The 19,720-nt window shown below is 54.0% G+C and overlaps 5 protein-coding genes across 5 annotated transcripts; 4 read left to right on the top strand and 1 right to left on the bottom strand.

Annotated features, from left to right (window-relative positions):
• Positions 1–709: 709 nt before the first annotated feature.
• PG986_003174 (Isochorismatase hydrolase) lies at positions 710–1,675 on the top strand (the record flags this gene model as incomplete). Its single annotated transcript, XM_066839396.1, has 3 exons — positions 710–1,006; positions 1,068–1,520; positions 1,613–1,675. 3 exons carry the CDS (start codon positions 710–712, stop codon positions 1,673–1,675), a joined length of 813 nt encoding a protein of 270 aa, XP_066704460.1.
• Positions 1,676–8,434: 6,759 nt separating this feature from the next.
• On the top strand, positions 8,435–10,175 carry PG986_003173 (purine-cytosine permease; the record flags this gene model as incomplete). Its single annotated transcript, XM_066839395.1, has 3 exons — positions 8,435–8,698; positions 8,772–8,988; positions 9,076–10,175. 3 exons carry the CDS (start codon positions 8,435–8,437, stop codon positions 10,173–10,175), a joined length of 1,581 nt encoding a protein of 526 aa, XP_066704459.1.
• A 1,278-nt stretch (positions 10,176–11,453) lies between these two features.
• PG986_003172 (Pex13 protein) lies at positions 11,454–12,903 on the top strand (the record flags this gene model as incomplete). The annotated part of the gene is made up of 4 exons (XM_066839394.1): positions 11,454–11,505; positions 11,614–12,126; positions 12,181–12,343; positions 12,390–12,903. The coding sequence occupies 4 exons, from the start codon at positions 11,454–11,456 to the stop codon at positions 12,901–12,903; spliced, it is 1,242 nt and encodes a 413-aa protein (XP_066704458.1).
• Positions 12,904–14,492: 1,589 nt separating this feature from the next.
• PG986_003171 (Pex13 protein) lies at positions 14,493–15,669 on the top strand (the record flags this gene model as incomplete). The annotated part of the gene is made up of 4 exons (XM_066839393.1): positions 14,493–14,672; positions 14,750–14,887; positions 14,962–15,013; positions 15,080–15,669. 4 exons carry the CDS (start codon positions 14,493–14,495, stop codon positions 15,667–15,669), a joined length of 960 nt encoding a protein of 319 aa, XP_066704457.1.
• A 1,102-nt stretch (positions 15,670–16,771) lies between these two features.
• On the bottom strand, positions 16,772–18,251 carry PG986_003170 (uncharacterized protein; the record flags this gene model as incomplete). The annotated part of the gene is made up of 4 exons (XM_066839392.1): positions 16,772–17,396; positions 17,455–17,662; positions 17,736–17,964; positions 18,018–18,251. The coding sequence occupies 4 exons, from the start codon at positions 18,249–18,251 to the stop codon at positions 16,772–16,774; spliced, it is 1,296 nt and encodes a 431-aa protein (XP_066704456.1).
• Positions 18,252–19,720: the final 1,469 nt, after the last annotated feature.

Genomic DNA, 19,720 nt, shown 5'->3' with positions numbered 1-19,720 from the left:
TAACATTCCCAAGCGCCCTAAGCATTGAGTGTGAGTAAGTTGTCCAAGAACTGTGTTAAGAAGATGCGCCATCGAGACTATAGCATCACTCCGATGCTTTTATAGTCTTGGGCGCACCATGGCTACTACCAGCTAGTAACTACTGCTAACAAATCCCTCATTGGCTATTCTGCTGCCAGCCATTCTATTGATATCCAGCTACACATTTGACCCCTTTCTCCTAAAGCGGCTGCGCCTTATTATAGGAAATAGACATGTTTGGTGTTTATTCTACTAGTAAATACACTGAATATCTCGTCAGAGGTGAGTAAATGCAATCATCAAGCATCGGGACTTCAATGCTACTGAATACAAGGTCCGCAGTGACAAAACTGAAAGCTTCGAGAGTGCATCATTGTATTTCTATCTACGGAGTAGAACGATAAGCGTGCAGCCTCTCACCGGCTAGTATCACCAGCCCGACCTGATGGCGGGGTTTCGTAAGGCGGGGTGACCATTTCCGGCTGTTATTTCCGGGGGCATACTTGACTGATGGCTGGTATGTCCAGGCCCGGCCACGGTTCATGCAATATAAGGCCCGTCATCGGGTCCTGATAATGATACCCTTATTACACTGTTGTCAGCAGCTTCAGTCTCGAACAATCTTTGACACAAGATTCGCACAAGAGTCTCCGAGCATATTTGACCGTTGCCTACATAGTAAAAGACCATGGCGCCAGACTTATCCTTTGGCCCACAAGGGAACCAATGGTATTACACGCGCGATACCAAGACATATGACCTAACGCGTGGAGGCGGACAAGGCTCCGAGAAGAAGTTTACCATGGCTACGACACTAGGCCCTCCTAATACATCCATCACGATCGACCCGGCGCTGTCGGCCCTGGTGGTCGTGGACATGCAGAACTACTTCCTCGACGCTCGATGTCGGACTTATCCTGCGGGCTTGGCTACAGTAGAGCCAACAATAAGGGTGATTGAGAAGTGCCGCGAGGTCGGGGTTCAGGTACGTTTGTTGCTCAGCTGCTCAGGAGATGGCAAGCCCTGATGGATGACCATGTGCGCAGGTGATCTGGCTCAACTGGGGCCTCCGCGAGGTCGACCTGCCCGTCATCCCGGCCAGCGTGCAGCGCAGCTTCTCGCGGACCCTGATCGACCCGTCGCACACCCCCCTCCGGCACGGCCTGGGCGCCGACCTGGGGGACGGCAAAGGGCGGACGCTCATGGCGGGGGCGTGGAACGCGGAGATCTACGCGCCGCTCGCGGCGGCGGTTCGACCGGAGGATGCGCACTGCGCCAAGGACCGCATGTCAGGGCTTTGGTGCGAGTCGCAACCGCTGTGGCGTCATCTCGAGGAGGCCGATACGAGGACCCTCTTCTTCGCGGGCGTCAACACGGACCAGTGCGTGCTGGGGACCTTGACCAATGCGTACAATGCCGGCTGGGATTGCGTGATGATCGAGGACTGTTGCGCAACGACCACGCCTAAGGGGCAAGGTGTGTGCTTGTGGAATGTCGCTGTGAGTACCATGCTTTCCCGCAAGACGGCCCGTGATCGTGATGCCCTCTGCGGCGTTGGAGACAGGATAGGTATACGCTAATGCTTCGCCAGAACTCGTATGGATTTGTTGTCAACAGTACGTCATTTGCTGATGGAACTCTGGCTCGTTCATGAGTAAAGAGGTGTTCCAAGCAGGCTCGGCCGCCCAGGGTGGCCTGCAAAGGCACACGAGTCGTATCGTCAGAGGATCAGACCCTTGTACCGCAACAAGCAGAGCATGCCGTACTGTTTTGCTTTTTTCTCAGGCCCAGTTGCGCCGCGTGAAGATAAGATTGTTGATATGAGGTTCTTCGCATGTTGTCATGAGAATCGTAAACATGCAAGCCCGATACGTGACGAGCCCGGTCGCTGCAGTCCACCTGCGTGCGCCGAAGCTTACGACCAGCTCGAGGCTGTCGACTACTCAGCGAAGAGGGTTGCTTACTCGCCATCCATTTTGGCCAAACAGGTTTCGCGGCGTCTTGCTGCCTATATCGCTTACTGTGCCCTTTGCTGTCCACAAGGGCCATGTGATATGCGTACAGGTGAGACCGTGTGTAAGCCAGGTGCATGTCACCATCGCCAAGGACCAATGGGTTTTCTCGTGTCGGTCTCAAACTTTGTTGGTCGCGAACGAACGGTTCGAGGTGGCATTCGGTCCGCTTACCGGCACAATGGTTCGGATTTTGTTGGCGTCCGGCGGGTCCGTCAGTGGGTTTTTCTTTCTTTTTCTTCTTCTTGTTCTTTGGCAGCTCCACTGCGAGCCTGGGTGGGAGGAGCTCCCTCAACCTTGCTCGCTCTTGAGGATGCTTATCTATGGCTTTGATGTAATATCCGACGCCTTGTGTACACTTTTCCTGTCCATAGCTCGGCCTTCCGAATATGGAAAGTGCCTAAGGCTTGTCTACGGCCTCACGCACGAACACAGCTGCAGCTGGCCAATTGCGTGCAACTTGACTTTGGCGTATGCTGATTGATGCGAGTGATTGCGGGGATCTGATAAGGAACTGTAGGACATGCCACTCAATCCATGTGTTATGTATGAACTGCTGTGGTTCTTGCAGACACGAGAAATGGCGGCCAACCATTCGTGCGAAATGTCACGATAGTCCTCTAGCATGTATGTATGTACATACATGTATGTGCATGCGTAAGTAGACAGGCGACCGAATGGGAGCAAGGTGCAAATGGGTAGCGTGGGCTCAACGATTGGTCAATCGTTGACCGAATAAGTCTGTTTGTTCTATTGATCGCTGATCCTCAATACTTCTGGACAGACTCCCCAGCCATCATGATTCTTTTCAGAAGACTAATGATGATCGTGGTGGACAACATGAGCATAACTCCGTTCAATCCTCGGTTAGATTGCTATGGCCCCTCCAACTAAAGTACACCACTCCACCCGCGATGGTCAACTCCATTTCAGTAGCACGATATTGGCTCGTTCCTTCATGTTCATCTTCTGTGTTCATGTTCGGTAATGGATCTCGAGTGGGCCCCTTGTCAAAAAAGCACCCATGTCCCTTTTGCTACCCCGCCGAGCGCAAAAAGATAACATCAAATCGAAAAATGCTGAACGTCGAATGCCCCCATGTCTTGGGGGAGGGAGTCCTGGCTGGGTGGTCGTGATTCCCAGGCAGTCTAGGTAGAATGCAGACCGAGTGAAAACGCCGGGTGAAAATGCTGCAAGTGTTGCAAATGCTGAAGAGGCCGCAAAGCATAAGTCGCTTGCTTTGGAGCCGGAGCTGCCAAGTGAAAGCCACTCAAGAAAACTGGTGTCGTAAATGTCGTTCAATTTGGTTGGTCGTCTTCTTGCATATAACATGGGTATCATCCTGACATGATCACCACATCTTTTTTACATTTTCCGTAGGAGCAGCATTGCTCAGGAGGAGTATCGCCTTTCAAGATGGCATCGCGAGTAGACTGGCAAGAGAAAGTTGGTGTTAGTCCCTTTTCTCAGATGGCAGGTGGGCCTTGGCGAGTCGAACGGCTTACATCTGGGCATCTAATCGGCGAAGCTTGAACCATGCCGCCGAGTGAGAGAGTGGCCGCGATGGCGGAAAGGATCGTGTTGAGCCTCATTATGTGTTTGTGTGCTTGGATTGTATCAAGCAGCTGTGATGTGGTGTTGTGGTCGACGGGCTGGCTGTGTGCTAACGACGGAAACCAGGACCGGTCACGAATGGATGCGTACTTATTAAGAAGATTAGGCAGGTAGGGTATGGCTGTGGTGTCACTGGCTCGATAATTGCAAGTGCAACGAGTGTATCGTCAGGCAAACAAAAGGTCAGTGGTCAAATGGGATAGTTCCACGAATGAAGGGGTCGCTGAAGGAAGTCGTCAAACGGCAGGCCTGCTTCTAATAAATGAAGCCCAGAGCGGCCAACATCTGAGGTGAATACATGTAAACGACCAGGCAGGCTAGCTAGCGTGAGCAAGGGTTGCCTACCATTTTCGTACCCTGTAGGCAAGCTGCATACCTTAGGTGGGAAGGGACCCGTCGGGGCCGGGGACTAATTGGAAATAGGAGTAGACGAGCAGAATAGACGAGCAGAATGCCCATCAAGGATTCGCTTTTCTCTCACGAGTACCGTAGGCATGTTGTTTACTTACGTAGCCTTTTTCTTTTTTTCGCGACTTGTGTGCGTGAGTAATGCGGCGGCAGGTCATGTCTAACACTGGCGCCATGGCCAAAACAGTACAGGTATCCAACGCCCCTTCGTAAGGTTTCCGTCTTGGTGGCGGTGGTGATGACGGTGATGTGCCCGGATGACATGACGACGACCCAGCTGGCCGGGACGATTTGGACTGCTATTGCCCAATTGCATAACATTGGTTTCTTGTGGCGGCGTGGCTCATCAGTCGCAGCCCAGCCAGGCCGAGCCCGGTAAGCTGAACATCATACACGGATGGCCCGACAGCCCGAGGCGGCCTTTTGAGAAATCAAGCCGGATGGGGGGGGTTCTTGCACACGAGGTTTCCAACTGTTAGGCCGTACGAAAATAGCAACATGATAGGTCGTATCCTCCTTAGCTCTAGAGCCACCACTTGATACCACCCAGCAACTGACCCTACTTGCCTACCTTGCTCATCAGTCATTTCAAACCGAGTGAGTATCAGTGTGGCTGAGATGTCGACATGTGCCCGGTATTCAGATCTCCAGAACGGATAAGCTTATTTAGTCCGAGGTCGTAACTGAGAGCTTTGGAGCTCTAGCAGCCACCTGAGGGCTTCGAGTGCCCGTCAGCCCGTCGTCGGTGAAACGCTTGTTTTTCATCAAGCGTCTCCAGTTCTCGGCACTCCCGGCAGCTTGGGTTATGGTCACTCTTGTTTCCAGGAACGCAACCGGATCTCATCGAGGCTGGTATCTGAGAAATCTAATCGGCGGCGTGCCGGGTAACCGATATATTCGATTTTCCTTGGTCGAAGCCTTACGCTGGGGCCGGGGGCACCAGCACTAACGGGTGGCCCGGATAGAGCGATTGCTCGTCAATCCGGCGTCGACTAAGGTTAGTTCAGCGCTCCAAGCCAGCCGCCGACTCCACACCACTGAACCTCGCAGTCTGTTGTGGCTTCAGCAGCTTCTCACCCAGCTCAGCACAAAATGCCTTTCGATCTTGGCCTACATCCCGCACACGCCCTACCAACGTTGTTTAGTATGAGCCCGCTGGCCGGGAGCACACCCACCGGGCGCGCTCTGACTTGCCTTGTGTGTGCATGGGCGCACGTTCAGAGTTTCCGTGGTACTATCGGTAGTTCCGCTCCGAGCTCGTCAAGGGGCTATTATATTGCATGAGTGGAAAGGGGTTTGCACAGATTGGCGGGTTGGCGTCATTGGCGACATCAACTCGCCCGTGCCCAGCAGTCTGTAGCGTTCTTCTGTAGGATAGGTCTGATCACTTCAAGTCAGCAATCACTCAGACCGAGCTCCCGAGTCTTGGCAACACGGGCTTTGGTCGATTTCAGTGAGTGAGGGTGACCGATGAGTGACACCTATTCTTCACCTGGGGTGCCCTCGAGGTAGCTGCCACATTTTGAGCGCCAAACCAATAGCCATCGGCTCATCTCGGACCCGCAGCCGCTCAGAGTTTCGTTCATGCTGATGCTGTCTGTGAACTTCGCAAAGATGATGCTCGGACTACAGAATATCTCTGATGGAATACCTTTCACCTTTCGTCGTTCGTTGTGGGCCCATTGCCAATGGCGACGATCCTCCTTTTCTTGGACAGTATCCTTGGTAGCGGTCGTCTCTCTCAGCATCTGTCGAAACTTGCGTTGCATAACCACCTCCTTACAGCTTCGAAACATTTTCCCACAAGTTTGCGATCCTTCCACTCACTTGACTGCCCTTTCTACAGCTCTGGAGTACGTTTCCGTCTAAAGAAACCGGGATTTTACCACTGGATTCTGGACGGTCCCCGAGAAAATGGCATTCCCCGTCCATTCAGGAATCCAGCAGCAGAAAGTCGATAACCTCTTTTTTTTTCCACCCCTACTTTACTTACCTCGGGCATTATCCCTCGACGGGACCAGGAGACTTGTCTGTACATTGAACTGCTTCGGAAATATGCCGAGCGCCAGGATAGGACTCAGCTGATGCGCAGTTACTTCAGCCCCTGATTATCCTACAATATCGTCTCTAAGACCATGTCTCAGGGAGTCAGTTGCGGTGACTATTTAAGCTTGAGAGGGATCACGGGTAATGACATGATAGGAGCAACGTGTGACAAACTCCCGCCTGCATGTTTTACCATTGCTCTACAACCACCACCAGAAAGAGCTGCCGTTCACAACATCATACGATTGTCACCACGGCAGTGACCAAGGTAGGAAGAGGGTGACTCGAGAGTCGTAAGCCAGGACTTGCCTGCCAAACCAGCAGGCGGCAATGGCTTCAGATTGATGAAGATGACTTTCCCGAGCGGCGCGCCAGTTACCACGGGGAGATGAGACTCATCGGCCATGGACAACTCATGAAACAAACGTCACGCATGATTCCGAACCCGCCGTGCGCTTCCCGACAGAAAATTCACCGAGCCTTACCGGGAGAGATCTGCGACATCTAAGTATTGCACCTGCCCTTCTTTCTCTTCACGCCTTCCTGTCCAGTCCGGGTGCAGACACTATATGGATAGGGGTGGCGGCAGCGGCCTTTGACTGGGCACGTTCGTCCGAAGATCATGATACCACAAGGGAAATAGCTTACAATGTAGTGTGTCCGTAGGCGATGGTCAACGGGACGCTATGAATGTGTACTTGTCACGTTCGGTAATGAAGCCTCGACTGTCCATTATTCGCGTGCCTTTTGGCGCACAGCTTCTCCGTCTGCCGTGGCATCTTACACAGCATGGGCGTAACGTATATCGCATGTCAGGTGAGCTGTGCTCGCGGCTGGTCTCGACGGCATACGAGTAAGTGCCCACGGCGGACTGTCGATAGAACGCCAGGAGCTCGCTTGCAACAAATCGCGAGCCGTGAGGCCATTTCCACCGATCGACAGAGCTTCGTCGCGCGTTACCACCGCCAAGATGTAACCTGATGGTGTTGGCAAGAGATGCCCCTGAATGGACTTTTTACGCCTCCTGACTGGATATGCTAGTGTTGGTAGCACTGATGCCGCCTCCGTTCCTGTTTTTTTTCTCGTTGTCTCGCATTTCAACAAATCCAACGCCAGGAAGGGAGAAAGTACATTTCTCTGCTCCCCGAGAAAGGGGAATCGCCACGCAATTGGAGCTTCAGTACCGGATGGGGCAATCTGCGGTATCACGGCTTGGCCGGAGTGGGACGTAACAGACGCCGCATGATATCTGATCAGACCTACCAGAAGAAGTCTAATAAGATTGCCTCGTTGCGTCGGCATCTGGCGTGGTGGCACAGCGTTGGTTTACATGACGCACTCTTCCTCGCGCCTGTTCGGCAGACCTGTCAAGCCCGGAAACATACTGCTAGGGGCTGGTTCTCTTGTTGTGTTTGCGGAACGCACCTGAACGGAACGGAGTGTAGGAAGGAGATGGACAAATCCTCCGAGGGCGGGCATTCTTCGTAGAATTTGGTATCGTTTTGTCTAGGGCTCGCTCGGCTGCTGGCGACAGGCAACTGTTTCGGGAGTGTGTAGTTTACCCGATTGGGCTGGAGGTGAGCGGTGGTGTAGCGATTACAAGGGACAAGGGAGGGGGCCGTCCCGGCACTTCCCTGGCTGTGCATCCCAGATAATCCCAGATAATCCTAGATAACCCACACTGCGACAGGGGTGTATATCTTCCAGCTGCAGGTTGCTTATCTCTTCCGGGACCTCCACCCTGATTTTTTACTGCATCACATTATGTAGTTTCCATCGTCGGCACAGCCTAATCAGACCAATTGCATCTCCCTTCCGAGTATCGCGACGACGGCAATGGCCCATCCCGGCAGAGCTTCACCTCCGCAAGCCATGCAGGTCGACCCCCTTCCGCGCATGTGGGATCGCTAGAGATACCGGCCGTCCGTCTTCGCTGGACCTGCATGTTTGGCCACCATGCCCGCTCTTATCTCACTAGTCACGTACTTATGTATAAAGGGTCCGGCTTGGCGACTCCCAAGTTTTTTTCTCGGTGCCCTTCCGGACCGGGCCATAGCCATCTACCTGGACAACCCGCTCCTCACCATAGCTGTTGAGTATTGTGCCATTGATTCAAGTTCATCTTTCCTTCTGTCTTCGAATTTTTTGAAACCGGCCTCAGAAGGAAGAGGGGCCGCCCTCACAATCGTGACCCGATCAATAAGCACAATCATATTGACGGTGCTTGTTGTCATTCGAACCCATCTTTCGTCCCGGGCTGTCATTCCTATTGGCAGACCTTGTAAGGTCACGGCCCTATACAGCACACGAAGGCAAATTTCTCTCATCTCATCATGGGTTTCCCCACAAAAGTCAACCATGATGTCGAGAAGGCAAGCACCGGTGACAGGGACGCCGGGACCGGGACCGATACCGAAACATGCTATGTCGGCAGCGGCAGCGGCAACGTGGTGCCCGAGGAGGAATTCGCCTCCGGTGACTCCATGTATGCCAAAATCCAGAAGCTGGCCGGCCGATTCGGGGTTGAGCAGCGAGGTATTGAGCGCGTGCCTAGCGATGAGCGGACAAAAGAGAGCATGAGTGAAGTCGGGACTATGGTGAGTAGGGAAACACATGATGAGCTCCTGCTGCTGCTATGTTATTCAACTGCTAACCTGCCAAATCGGGGAGTGGCTCTCGGCTAATATGGTTGTGTCGTCATTCGCCATCGGGGCTTTGTCCCAACCCGTCTTCGGCCTTGGCTACGTCGAGACGGCGCTCACGATCATCTTCATCAATGCCCTCGGGGTCTTGCCTATCTGTTTCTTCTCCACCTTCGGGCCCCGTTTCGGTCTGCGTCAGATGGCGCTATCCCGATTCTATTTTGGGTTCTACGGTGTGAAGTTGAGTAAGTCTTGCCTGCACAAGCTGCGCGTTCACTCCTCACAGCTTGGTAGCCCCAAGGGCTTGTTATCTCTCTAACCGTTTACCGTAGTTGCTTGCTTCAATATCATCGCCTGTATCGGTTGGTCATCAGTCAATGTCATCGTAGGCGCACAGCTCTTCCATGCCATCAATGGTGACTTCCCAGGCTGGGCCGGAATTCTGATAATAGCTGTCGCTACTCTGATCATTTGTGTCTTCGGGTACAAGATTGTGCACCTCTACGAGCGATGGTCGTGGATCCCCTGCTTCATCATATTCCTCATCGTCCTGGGCGAATTCGCCCACTCCGGCCAGTTCAGCAGCAAGCTGCCTCTTCCCACAGGCCCGGCCGCGGCTGGCAGCATCCTGTCCTTCGCTGCGTCCATATATGGCTTTGCTACTGGCTGGACCTCATATGCGGCCGATTACACGGTATACCAGCCCGTTAACACAAAATCGACCTCTGTGTTCCTGTGGACCTTTGCAGGCCTCTTCATCCCTCTCTGCTTCACGGAGCTGCTCGGTGCCGCCATCATGACAGCGGCCATCTCGAACCCGGTCTACCAGGCTGCATACAACGACTCGAAAGTGGGCGGTGTGCTTGCGGCCGTGCTGGTGCCGCCGCTGGGCCGGTTCGGCGAGTTTTGCATCGTGATCTTAGCGCTGTCCATCATCGCCAACAACTGCCCCAACATCTACTCGGTGTCACTGTCGATGCAGGTGCTGGCGCGGGGCACGCAGCGGGTGCCGCGATTCGTGTGGACGTTCCTGGGCACCTGCATCTACGTGGCCATCTCGATCCCCGGCTACGATCACTTCGAGAACTGGCTTGAAAACTTCATGCTCCTCATCGGCTACTGGCTCGCCATTTACGAGGGCATCTCGCTGTCGGAGCACTTCCTCTTCCGCCGCGGCTACGACGGCTACCAGCCCGAGGACTACACCGAGCCGGGGCTCCTGCCGCCCGGGTTCGCCGCCGTCTCGGCGTTCTGCTGCGGCATCGTGGGCGCCGTGCTGGGCATGGCGCAGGTGTGGTTCACGGGCCCCATCGGCAAGCTATGCGGATCCGAGCAGGCCGGCGGTGACGTGGGGTTCGAGCTGGCTTTCTGCTTTGCTGCGGTGTCGTATTCGGTGCTCAGGAGCGTGGAGCGGAGTTATTTCAAGAGATGAAGAAAACATGTTGGTGTGGTACGGATATTTGGATATCTCCCCAGTCAACTTTATTGCGTCTCTATTACTACTTACTGTGTAGGTTAGTTGCTGTAACAAACTGTTGCAATGATCAGTATCGGTCTCTGCTCGAAGCATCCCATAGATCTATGCTCGATATATAGAGAGGTATGGGCGCAAGAGGGGGGAGAGATAGAGGGAGGGATTCAACTATGGTCAAAAAGGCACGTGCCATTGCAGCATCGGCGCTTCTGTTTCACGTATCGGAAAAAGGCGTTTTGGGAGCCATGGATTAATACGAAAACGGCAGTTTATGTTTATTTGCCCGAGTACTTTATGTCTGGTGATCGTTTCTGTATAAACGTTGGGAGCATGTCGAAGATGGAGGGGGGTATAAATTACTCGTTGGTGGTGGCAGAAGTGTATCCCACAAGACGCAAGCAATAACCAGAGTTAACCACCATAAGCGCTAATGACAGCCGAATAGAATCATCAGAAATAGGGCAACTGGATGATTCGAACGTAATCCTCTACCATACCACATCCGTTGGCCGCCCGTTTGGTTGACGTAGTCCGGTGTCTTCCAGGGTGTCCATGTGTGTGTTGATTTCGGGAGTCACCTGCTGGCGTCGGAAGTACGTATCGCTGATCGAAGAAGTCACATGACCCACTACAGCCGCAGCTGCCAATGAAGTCTTAGTCGCTCTTTGCAGTGCCGAGGCACTTTCACAAGGGAGACTCGCAGACGACTCGGTCGGGAAAGTTGCCTCTCCCTCTCCCGCTCCCTCTCCCTCTCCCTCTCCTCTCCCTCTCTCCTGCTTGGTCACTGGCCAACTCTCCACTCCGCAATGACGGGTCCTCACTGACCCCAGAACTTCTTCTAGCCGTCCGTCCCTTTGTAAACCTCTGACCCACACATAGGCATAGGCCTCCGGTCGTCGTCGACTGACTTTCCCAACCTTCAACCAACGACCACAATCTCCTACCCAACTTATTAATCAGCAGGCATAACGACATAGGCGACTTTGCTTCGCTCTGCTTGCACTCGCATTCAGTTTGTTTACATCGAATACCGCGCAAATCCCTTTGTGCAGGCTGGGTTTCACCGACATCAGGCACGCATACGCGAGGTCGCTTTGCGACAAAGGCCGGTGGCCGGGAGATAAACACCGCTGCTAGACTTGGTCCGTCGCTCCACGGATTGCAACCTCCCAATACGATATCTCCTCTACCTCCAGTGGACCAAACAGGGTGTACCACTTCTTCTAAGCGCACGCAATGGCCTCGCCCCCCAAGCCCTGGGAAAGAGGCGGCGCGACAACTTCTGCCGGTACGTTCATGGTTTCCACATCGCGCTGATTGCACGCCTCCGGGTCGCGCGTCTGGTTTCGAGCTACATGTGTTGTGTTGGTTGTGAACATCGCGCTGATTGCAACAGCAACCATGGCAGCTCCATGTCCCACCGCATCCCGAGTCTCTATGCCTGCAGCTCCCAGCTCCTTATCTGCTGCGCCTTCGTCCATCTCCACAGCGACAGACTCCTCTCCCGCGATACCACCGCGTCCAGACTCTCTCGCCTCATCCGTCAACCAGAACGCTTCGGCATACAGTCGCCTAGGCAGCTCTCCATACAACTCCGCATACTCATCGCCTTACAATAGGTACGGCGGCTACGGGTCCAGCATGTACGGCGGTGGCATGGGTGGCTACGGAGGCTACGGAGGTATGGGAGGCATGGGTATGGGCGGCATGGGAGGTATGGGCGGCATGTACGGAGGCATGTACGGCGGCGGTATGAACCCGAATGACCCGAACGCCAACAGCCTCACGAATACCTTCAACAACAGTACTATGGCGACATTCCAGATGCTCGAGGGCATTGTTGGTGCCTTTGGTGGTTTTGCACAGATGCTGGAAAGCACGTATATGGCGACACATTCGAGTTTCTTCGGTACGTAATGGTGAACTTCACACAGCATTGGATCATCCACTAACACCAGCACAGCAATGGTATCAGTAGCCGAGCAGTTCGGTAACCTGCGTGACACTCTGGGCTCGGTCCTGGGCATCTTTACTTTAATGCGGTGGATCAGGACACTCATTGCAAAGATCACTGGGCGGCCACCACCTGCCGATGCCACCGCACTCACACCCGCGGCCTTTGCGCGGTTCGAGGGCCGACAGGCTCCCGGTGGCGCACCTGCACAGCCGAAGCCCAACCGGGAAGCCTCTCGTCTTCTTCCTGCTTGCTGCTTTCGGTCTCCCCTATGTGATGAGCAGAGTTATTCGCTCCTTTGCTGTCAATCAGGAGAAAGAACGGAGGCGCTTGGAAGCTGCTAATGCCAGTGATGCCACAAGCCAACTCGAATTCTGCCGCGTTCTATACGACTTTGCTCCACAGACTGGAGCGCAAGGCACCGACCTAGCTGTCAAGAAAGGCGATTTTGTAGCTGTTCTGTCGAAGAACGACCCCCAGACAGGTGCTCCAAGCGAATGGTGGAAATGCCGGTCCAGAGACACCCGCGTCGGCTGGCTGCCCGCCACATTCCTCGAGGTTGCTAGACGACCAGGCCAACCCCTTGCTGCGATTAAGGCAGCCGCAAGCGAGCCTGCAAATACTCGCGCCAACTCTTTGACAAGCGCCACTGCACCGATGCCTGCAACAGCTGGTGGCAAGCCGAGCGACGCTACACTGGAGGGCTTCCAGAAGTCACAATTTTATTCCTAGAGAGACGAAAATGGCCTTATAAGGATAGTTCCACCTAAAAGCGCCGACGAGCTGAGACCATCACGACGACATACGTGTCCCTCTTATTCGAGAAGCATACCTCATGGGACACGGGACACATAACCTGGAAGCTTGGACAGTTTATAAGATCCGATGCGATGGGTTTAGTCCATTATAACCTATGAACTTCTGATGATTACTCACACCCTGTGAGTCTTGATCTGTCGGAATAGATGATCAATGTTCCTCGTATCAGGCCTGAAAGGGTTTGAAGTTGGCAAATTGATCCGCTACACGAGATGAAGCGACGAGACAATGTTGTCCTTTTCTCAATTGTGCATTCAGCGTTAAGGGGTTCTCCTTTCTTTTGTTCATGGGCACTTGCTTGCGCAGACTGGCATTGAATCAAGTCGCAAAAGCGGTCTGCAAGATGGCCGTGTCGGTGCACAACGTTTCAATGGCCAGGGGGCGGTGGCTTCTCGAAGCAATGGGCCTGCGTGTTCTCTCGTGCGGGTGTTTATGTACAGATGAGTTTATAGCGTTGAAGCGGTGTACAAAACATAAGTAATTGCCTAACATCACATTATCATAGAGACTCTCTCGAAAGGGGCTGGCTCGCTGGCTTGATAGAAGTACTAATGAGTTATTCCCAGCTGAACAACGTTCCCTCGCGGCAGTACAGAGACAGTGTTCAGCCATGAGGCACCTAGCATGGGTTTACAAATGCACCGAGGTAGCTGCTACTCAACTCTCTTCTCTGGGGAAGGTGTCTCCTAGAGCCAAGGGCAGAGACCGTTCTAGGTCGGGAGTAGGCTTGATCAGCATCGTGTATTGCTGACAGCCAGGCCGTTTAGCCAATTAATCTACAAGGAGGAAGTAGCCCGGTGTTACTGCAGTCTCATGCGCACGCCGCATGCCTTGGCGTCTAGACCAGCTTGGATAATGAATTGCTAATCGATCGCTAGGCCCCCGGCGCCCAGGGCCGGGGCTGAATAATCGGCTTTCACTTTCATCGTAGCGTAGCGCAGGCTCTCGCGCTCTTCGCTCTTCGCATGCACTCGTTCTTTAGCGCCCCCTCGCGACTATCATTAGTCACCTTTGGACGATGCCTCTCGAACGCAACGATGATGTTGGTTGCAACCCCGTCCATGCATACCATACCAGCTTTTGAGTTTGTGACGAGCTTCGCCAATCGCGTTGTCAGCACGTACATGCACTGCTTCCTGGGGACCAAACATGGCATGATGCTGACGAGATCAGGCAAACAACTGCTTCTTCCTCAACCATGTAGATAGTCTTCCTCGAAGTCGCCTTCTGAAACGTCGATACATGCATATATAAAGCTCGATATCATCCCGACTTTCAAGGCCGAATAGTCTTGAATGCATCCAAACCATCACATCTCACGTCGCCTGATCATCGTAAACTGCCATCGGTTTCACTCGCAAAGCCAAATACCTTCTTCGCGCAACCCCCTAGTTTGACATAGTAAAACAGTATTCTTGCCGTACCCGGCTTCGTTTCTGACAAGATACCCCATCAATCTGTCTTACCAGCCCCTTGAAATAACGACGCGAACGTCACCAGAAATGTCTGACAAGAAGATCATCACTGTGTTCGGTGCCACCGGCAACCAGGGCGGCTCCGTCGTCCAGACCTTCCTCCACGACGCCAAGCTCAAGGACGAGTGGTCTGTCCGCGGCGTCACTCGTGATGTCTCCAAGGACTCGTCCAAGAAGCTTGCCGCACAGGGTGTCGATGTTGTTTCGGTGAGTTTCTTTCCCCCCATCATCCCCGTGGCACGGGCACGAATACTGACGATGGTGGTGGTGGTGGTGGTGGCCAGGCCGATCTGAACGACAAGGCTTCTATCGTGGAGGCGTTGAAGGGCTCGTATGCCGTCTTCGCCGTCACCAACTACTGGGAGAAGATGGACGACAAGCTCGAGGTGCAGCAGGGCAAGAACCTTGCTGATGCTGCCAAGGTATGTGATGTGATCTCCGGGTGATGGAGGATGCAACGTCCGATAACATTGGCTGACCGTGATGCTGTTTATAGGAGGCCAACGTGAAGTTCTTAATCTGGAGTTCCCTGTACAATGTCCACAAGCGTAAGTTCTTATCCTTTGGTCAGCTCTGCCTGTCCAGACTAGAACTAGTCCTAATGCCATCCATAGTGTCCAAGGGGGCGCTCCCGCACGTCTACCACTTCGACAGCAAGGCGACCGTCGAGGAGTACATCCGCGAGCTGGGGATCCCCGCCGCCTTCTTCATGCCCGGCTTCTACATGAGCAACCTGCCCGGCGGCAGCTTCCGAAAGTCCCCCGAGCACGACGACAACACCTGGACCCTAGGCCTGCCCTTCCCGGGCTCGACCCAGATCCCCGTGTACCACCCGGGCGACACGGGCAAGTACGTCAAGGCCATGGTGCTGAACCAAGACGCCGTCCGGGGCCAGCGGTTCCTTGCCGCGACGGCGTACGCCACGGCCGACGAGCTCGTCGCCGACTTCCAGCAGGCCTTTCCCGCGCAGACGGCCCGCTACGCCGAGGTGCCCAAGGACGCCTTCTTCGCGGCCCTCACCCAGGGGCCCGCGGGCCTGCCCGAGTTCGCCGCCGTCGAGCTGTATGAGAACATGCGCCTCATGAGCGACTTCGGCTACTACGGCGGCGACTCGCTCGACTGGACGCATGGCCTGATCGAGGACCCCCTGACGACGTGGAGGCAGTTCGTCGAGACGGCCTCTGCGTTTGCGGGGCTGAAATAGAGGAAAGCGACGACGAGGCGGAAATAAAGAGAGGGGGGGGTGTTCATGTATTCAAACCAGGAAGAGGGATACAGGGATGAGTTTTTTTTTAAGCGAATATGTAAGATAATTTGTCCCCTGAGTTATATTATAGGAGGCGTAGTCTATTTTTTTTCCACTATGCGGTGCGGAGAAACCTTGGTCGTAAGCCCCAACCTGTGCTTTTCACATGATCGCGTAACTCACCAGTCTCGGGCCCAGCACTGGTGGTCACTAATAATACGTGATGGCTGAGCGACTGGCAATTAATTGCTTGCTCCACGGGCAGTGTGTTCGAAATATATGAATGTGGGATAGCTAGTTCACGATTATGAGCTTACATGGCTCGAGTGTCGCATGAGCCTACCCACCATGGGTTCATGAACACAGTGGCCAGTTATCCCACTGTTGACAATATACGGGATACGGGATCGAGTACGGGTTCTTGACTATGCGGGTTCACTGTGAGCTTCTATAGGTCAAGGGGTTACAGGATAAGGTTTAGCCACATTGATTCGGGTGTCAGATCTATCACCAGATGCTTTGGGAAACCTTCACAAAGTATGGTATTTGCGGGGTGAAAGGGCACGTTGGAGATGAGAAGGCAAATGAACAGTTCGAGAAGAGAACATGTCAATAAATAGTATATGTACGTAGCAGGCCGTACAGGGAGACACGTTGTCAGCTACTGGTCTTATCCCAAGTACCTAACAGCAGCGCTCCTAGTGTAAGACTTATGTGGCGAATGAACAAGCCACCCAAATCGGCCAATGCCCCGAAGAAAGGCTAGCCAGCACAACAAGAGACATGCATGATGCCGCATTCACGGTTGTCGCATGAGACCAGGACTTGCCAACACCACTGAGATGTCTGGATAAATCATAATGTATTCGCTCGTACGAAGAAAAAGAAAATGTAAAAGGGGTATCTTGAGGGGATAAGCAAGACATCCAAGAATAGGCAAGAAGTTTTGAATAAGATCCAAAGAAAAAACACCCCTCTGTAAATGATAGCTTCTTGCACTGCCTAAATCCAACGCGTTCCACTCGTTCAAAAACAACCTCCCATCGGACTTCACCCCCCTTTAAACGGGGATGGCCATCTTGCTGACGCCACCAGGGGTCTTGGCGTCATCCACAATCATGGCTTCGACCTGGTCAGAGGTGAGGCCGACATCATGGTTGAAGTCGTCGGCCAGGATCTTGATCGAGGCACTGGCGTGGGCCTTGGAGAAGACGACGGCATAGTTGACGTAGCCGAGGGTGGGGCGTTGGAGGTAGTCCGAGTTGCCAATGGAGTTGGTGTAGTGGAAGGTGGACTTGCACTTGGTGTCACCCGAGGCCAGGGTCTCGATGAGGTCGAACTCGCCGCAGCCAGACTTCCAGCAAGAGCAGTCATGGTACTGGCCAGTACGGGGGATCTTGCCGTTCAGCAGCCAGATGGCGGGCATGTCCTCGTTCCAGCCCTTCTTGCCATTCGATGGCATGGTAACCTTGAAGGTGAAAACCTTGTCCGCGCCCTTGAAACCCTCGTAGGCAACAGTTCCGGGGCGGTAGTAACCGCAGTTAGCAGTCTTGTCTGTGCAAGGCTTGTCGGAGAAGATAGCAATCTCCGCGGCGTCAGGAATCTGACCGCCCTTGAGCACCGTAGGAGACGGCGCACCGCCGGTGCCGTCCGCGTTGAGGTAAGACAAAGAGTTTCCCCAGGTCCTGCAGAAAGGTTAAATTAGAAGTCAAACAGCAGCGATTAGAAAAGGGGGGTTCTTACGTGTCCCAAACACCGGAGCCAGATCCTGAGCCACCGTAGTTGCCCAAGAAAGTGATGCCAGTTGCCTCGCCGGACAAGGCATCGTAGTATCCAACACGTGCGTAGTCGCCCGCGGGCACGTTGGAGGTGTCGGTCTTCTTGGGGGACGTCGCGGGGTACGAATCCGCCGCCTTGGGGGCCGAGGCCACCTTTTCGGGACTTGACGAAGCTCGATGGGACATTGACATCAGGTGCCTTTGCCGCAGGTGCGGCTGGGGCCGCGGGCTGGGAAGATGCCGCACCCTTTCCATCGTAAGTGTTTACCCAGGATACATCTTGTCCATCAATCTTTGCGTGGACAACGTCGCCGACGGCACGCTCCTCATGACTGTGCTCGTGAAACCTCTTGTGGAGGTGCTGGTGGCCGTGGCGCTTGGAGTGAGGTACAGGGGCGTCTCTCTTCGAGTTTGCCTTGGGGGTGTAGACAGCCACCTTTTCTATGGTGGCAGGTCCACGCAGGTGGATAGAAAGCTGCGGGTAAAGTCAGTATGGTGAACTTCGGTGTGATGGGGACGTTTGCTTACGTCTTGGTCGAAAGGGGCGATAGGGCCCGAGAAGGGAACGTCGGCGAACTGGCACGAACCATCCGAGCCCATCGAGGTGACCTCCTTGTATTTGCCAGCAACATCCAGACCAACATACTGCAAAGCCTTGACGGCCGTGCAGAAGAAGTTACCACCTTCGTTGTCACACTTGCCGGTGTTTCCGGCAGAGACCGCGGTAGCCGCAGCTGCGGCAAAGACCATGGAGTACTTCATCTTGTCGAAACCAGTTACTGTGTTTCAATGCCTGTTTGCGTTCTCAGTAATTCCTCCCAAACAAAGTGCTTTGTGTCTGGAGACTGGCGAGATGGAATCTCTTTCCGAATCAGACGTCCGAAGTTCGTAAGCGAGGCCTGGGTTTTTATCTTTTGACGATCGAGATGGACAAGCAAGAGCGGGTGGCAGGTGAAGTGAAAGTGGCAATTCAGCTGGTCAGCTGCAACAAACAATGAAGCAGTCGGATTGCGAAGGTGAAAATGGTAATGAGCGACTGGGTGAGCGATATCACCGGACAATGAGTGGACGAGCGCTTCCGTCAAAGAAAGGCGGACAGGTTTGCTTTGGGTACGAGACGAAGCCACAGGCTGGGGAAAGGAAGGGAGGGCGGGGAGCCGAGTCAGATATACACCACGTCCCAGGAGGGATAACGAGATTAAAGCCTAGAGAGAGACTCAAGTTCAAGGGACTGGCCAGCCATGGACCCCAGGTGGGGATCGAATGGGTTTGCGATACCTGGCGATTGTTGTCGACACACCCTCCACAGCCCGCGTCTTCGCCATTCCATGGGCCATCGCAGCATTGTCATTGGTCTGCAGCGGCATGCTGGCCAGACCAATGCTGTGGTGTGTGTATGCTTGGCGTACAGCAGGTACCTGCATCGGCAGAAGCAACAGAGACAGGTGTATCAGAGCGAACGTGGGTGTGCGAGCCACGCCACCTTGCCCTGGAATTAATCAGGGGGATCTACGACAACTTAGCTTCGGGCGCTGGGATCCGGTCGAGGTAACGGCGCCATCTAAAATCACGATGACCAGGGTCGCTTGGGTATAACCACCAATGGCATGTTATCTGCCCAGCCTTTAGAAGGCCACAAGAAGAAGACGCTTCCTCAGGTGGATCGGGCCCTGAGAGATGCTCGGATAAGTCCTGACTAAGAAAGCAACTGGGCACAGACTAAAAAGTAGGTACAGGCGGCCAGAGAGTGTGTGATAGGCAAACCCTCCCCGTGCGTGTGCGTGCTGCGTGTGTGCTGTTAATGGTATGTAGCACACCACGGCGGCAGCGGTGGAGGTTGGCTACATACTTAGGTACAGTATGTAACCTAGCTTGGTTGCATAGCTTGGGTTACACGCAGTTCCACTCAATGCAAGGCACCAGGCGCGCCAAGCAGGAGAAGACCAGACACCAGACGAACGGAGGTGGTCAGATTTGGAACAGGGCCAAGCTTTGGCTACGATGGGCGTCTCCAGGCCAGACCAGATCAGCTGTGTGGCACAGTCTCTCCATGAAGTTGGAGCTGGAGACAAACTGGAGAACAAACAGGGTGGGAAACACGTACGTAAAACCACTGGCCGATCCGGGTGCAAACAACCCGGTCAGCCCGCTGCCAGCCAGTGGACAACATCCCCGACTACAATGAGTATTTCACGCCGCATCGCGGATCTCGCAGAAAAAACTTTCGGGGC

The sequence above is a fragment of the Apiospora aurea genome (genome assembly GCF_038362705.1).
Source record: "Apiospora aurea strain CBS 24483 chromosome Unknown utg000002l_segment0_segment0, whole genome shotgun sequence".
Classification (NCBI taxonomy): domain Eukaryota; kingdom Fungi; phylum Ascomycota; class Sordariomycetes; order Amphisphaeriales; family Apiosporaceae; genus Apiospora; species Apiospora aurea.
Note: the sequence above shows the minus strand (reverse complement) of the source record. Positions and strands in the feature narration are given on the sequence as shown.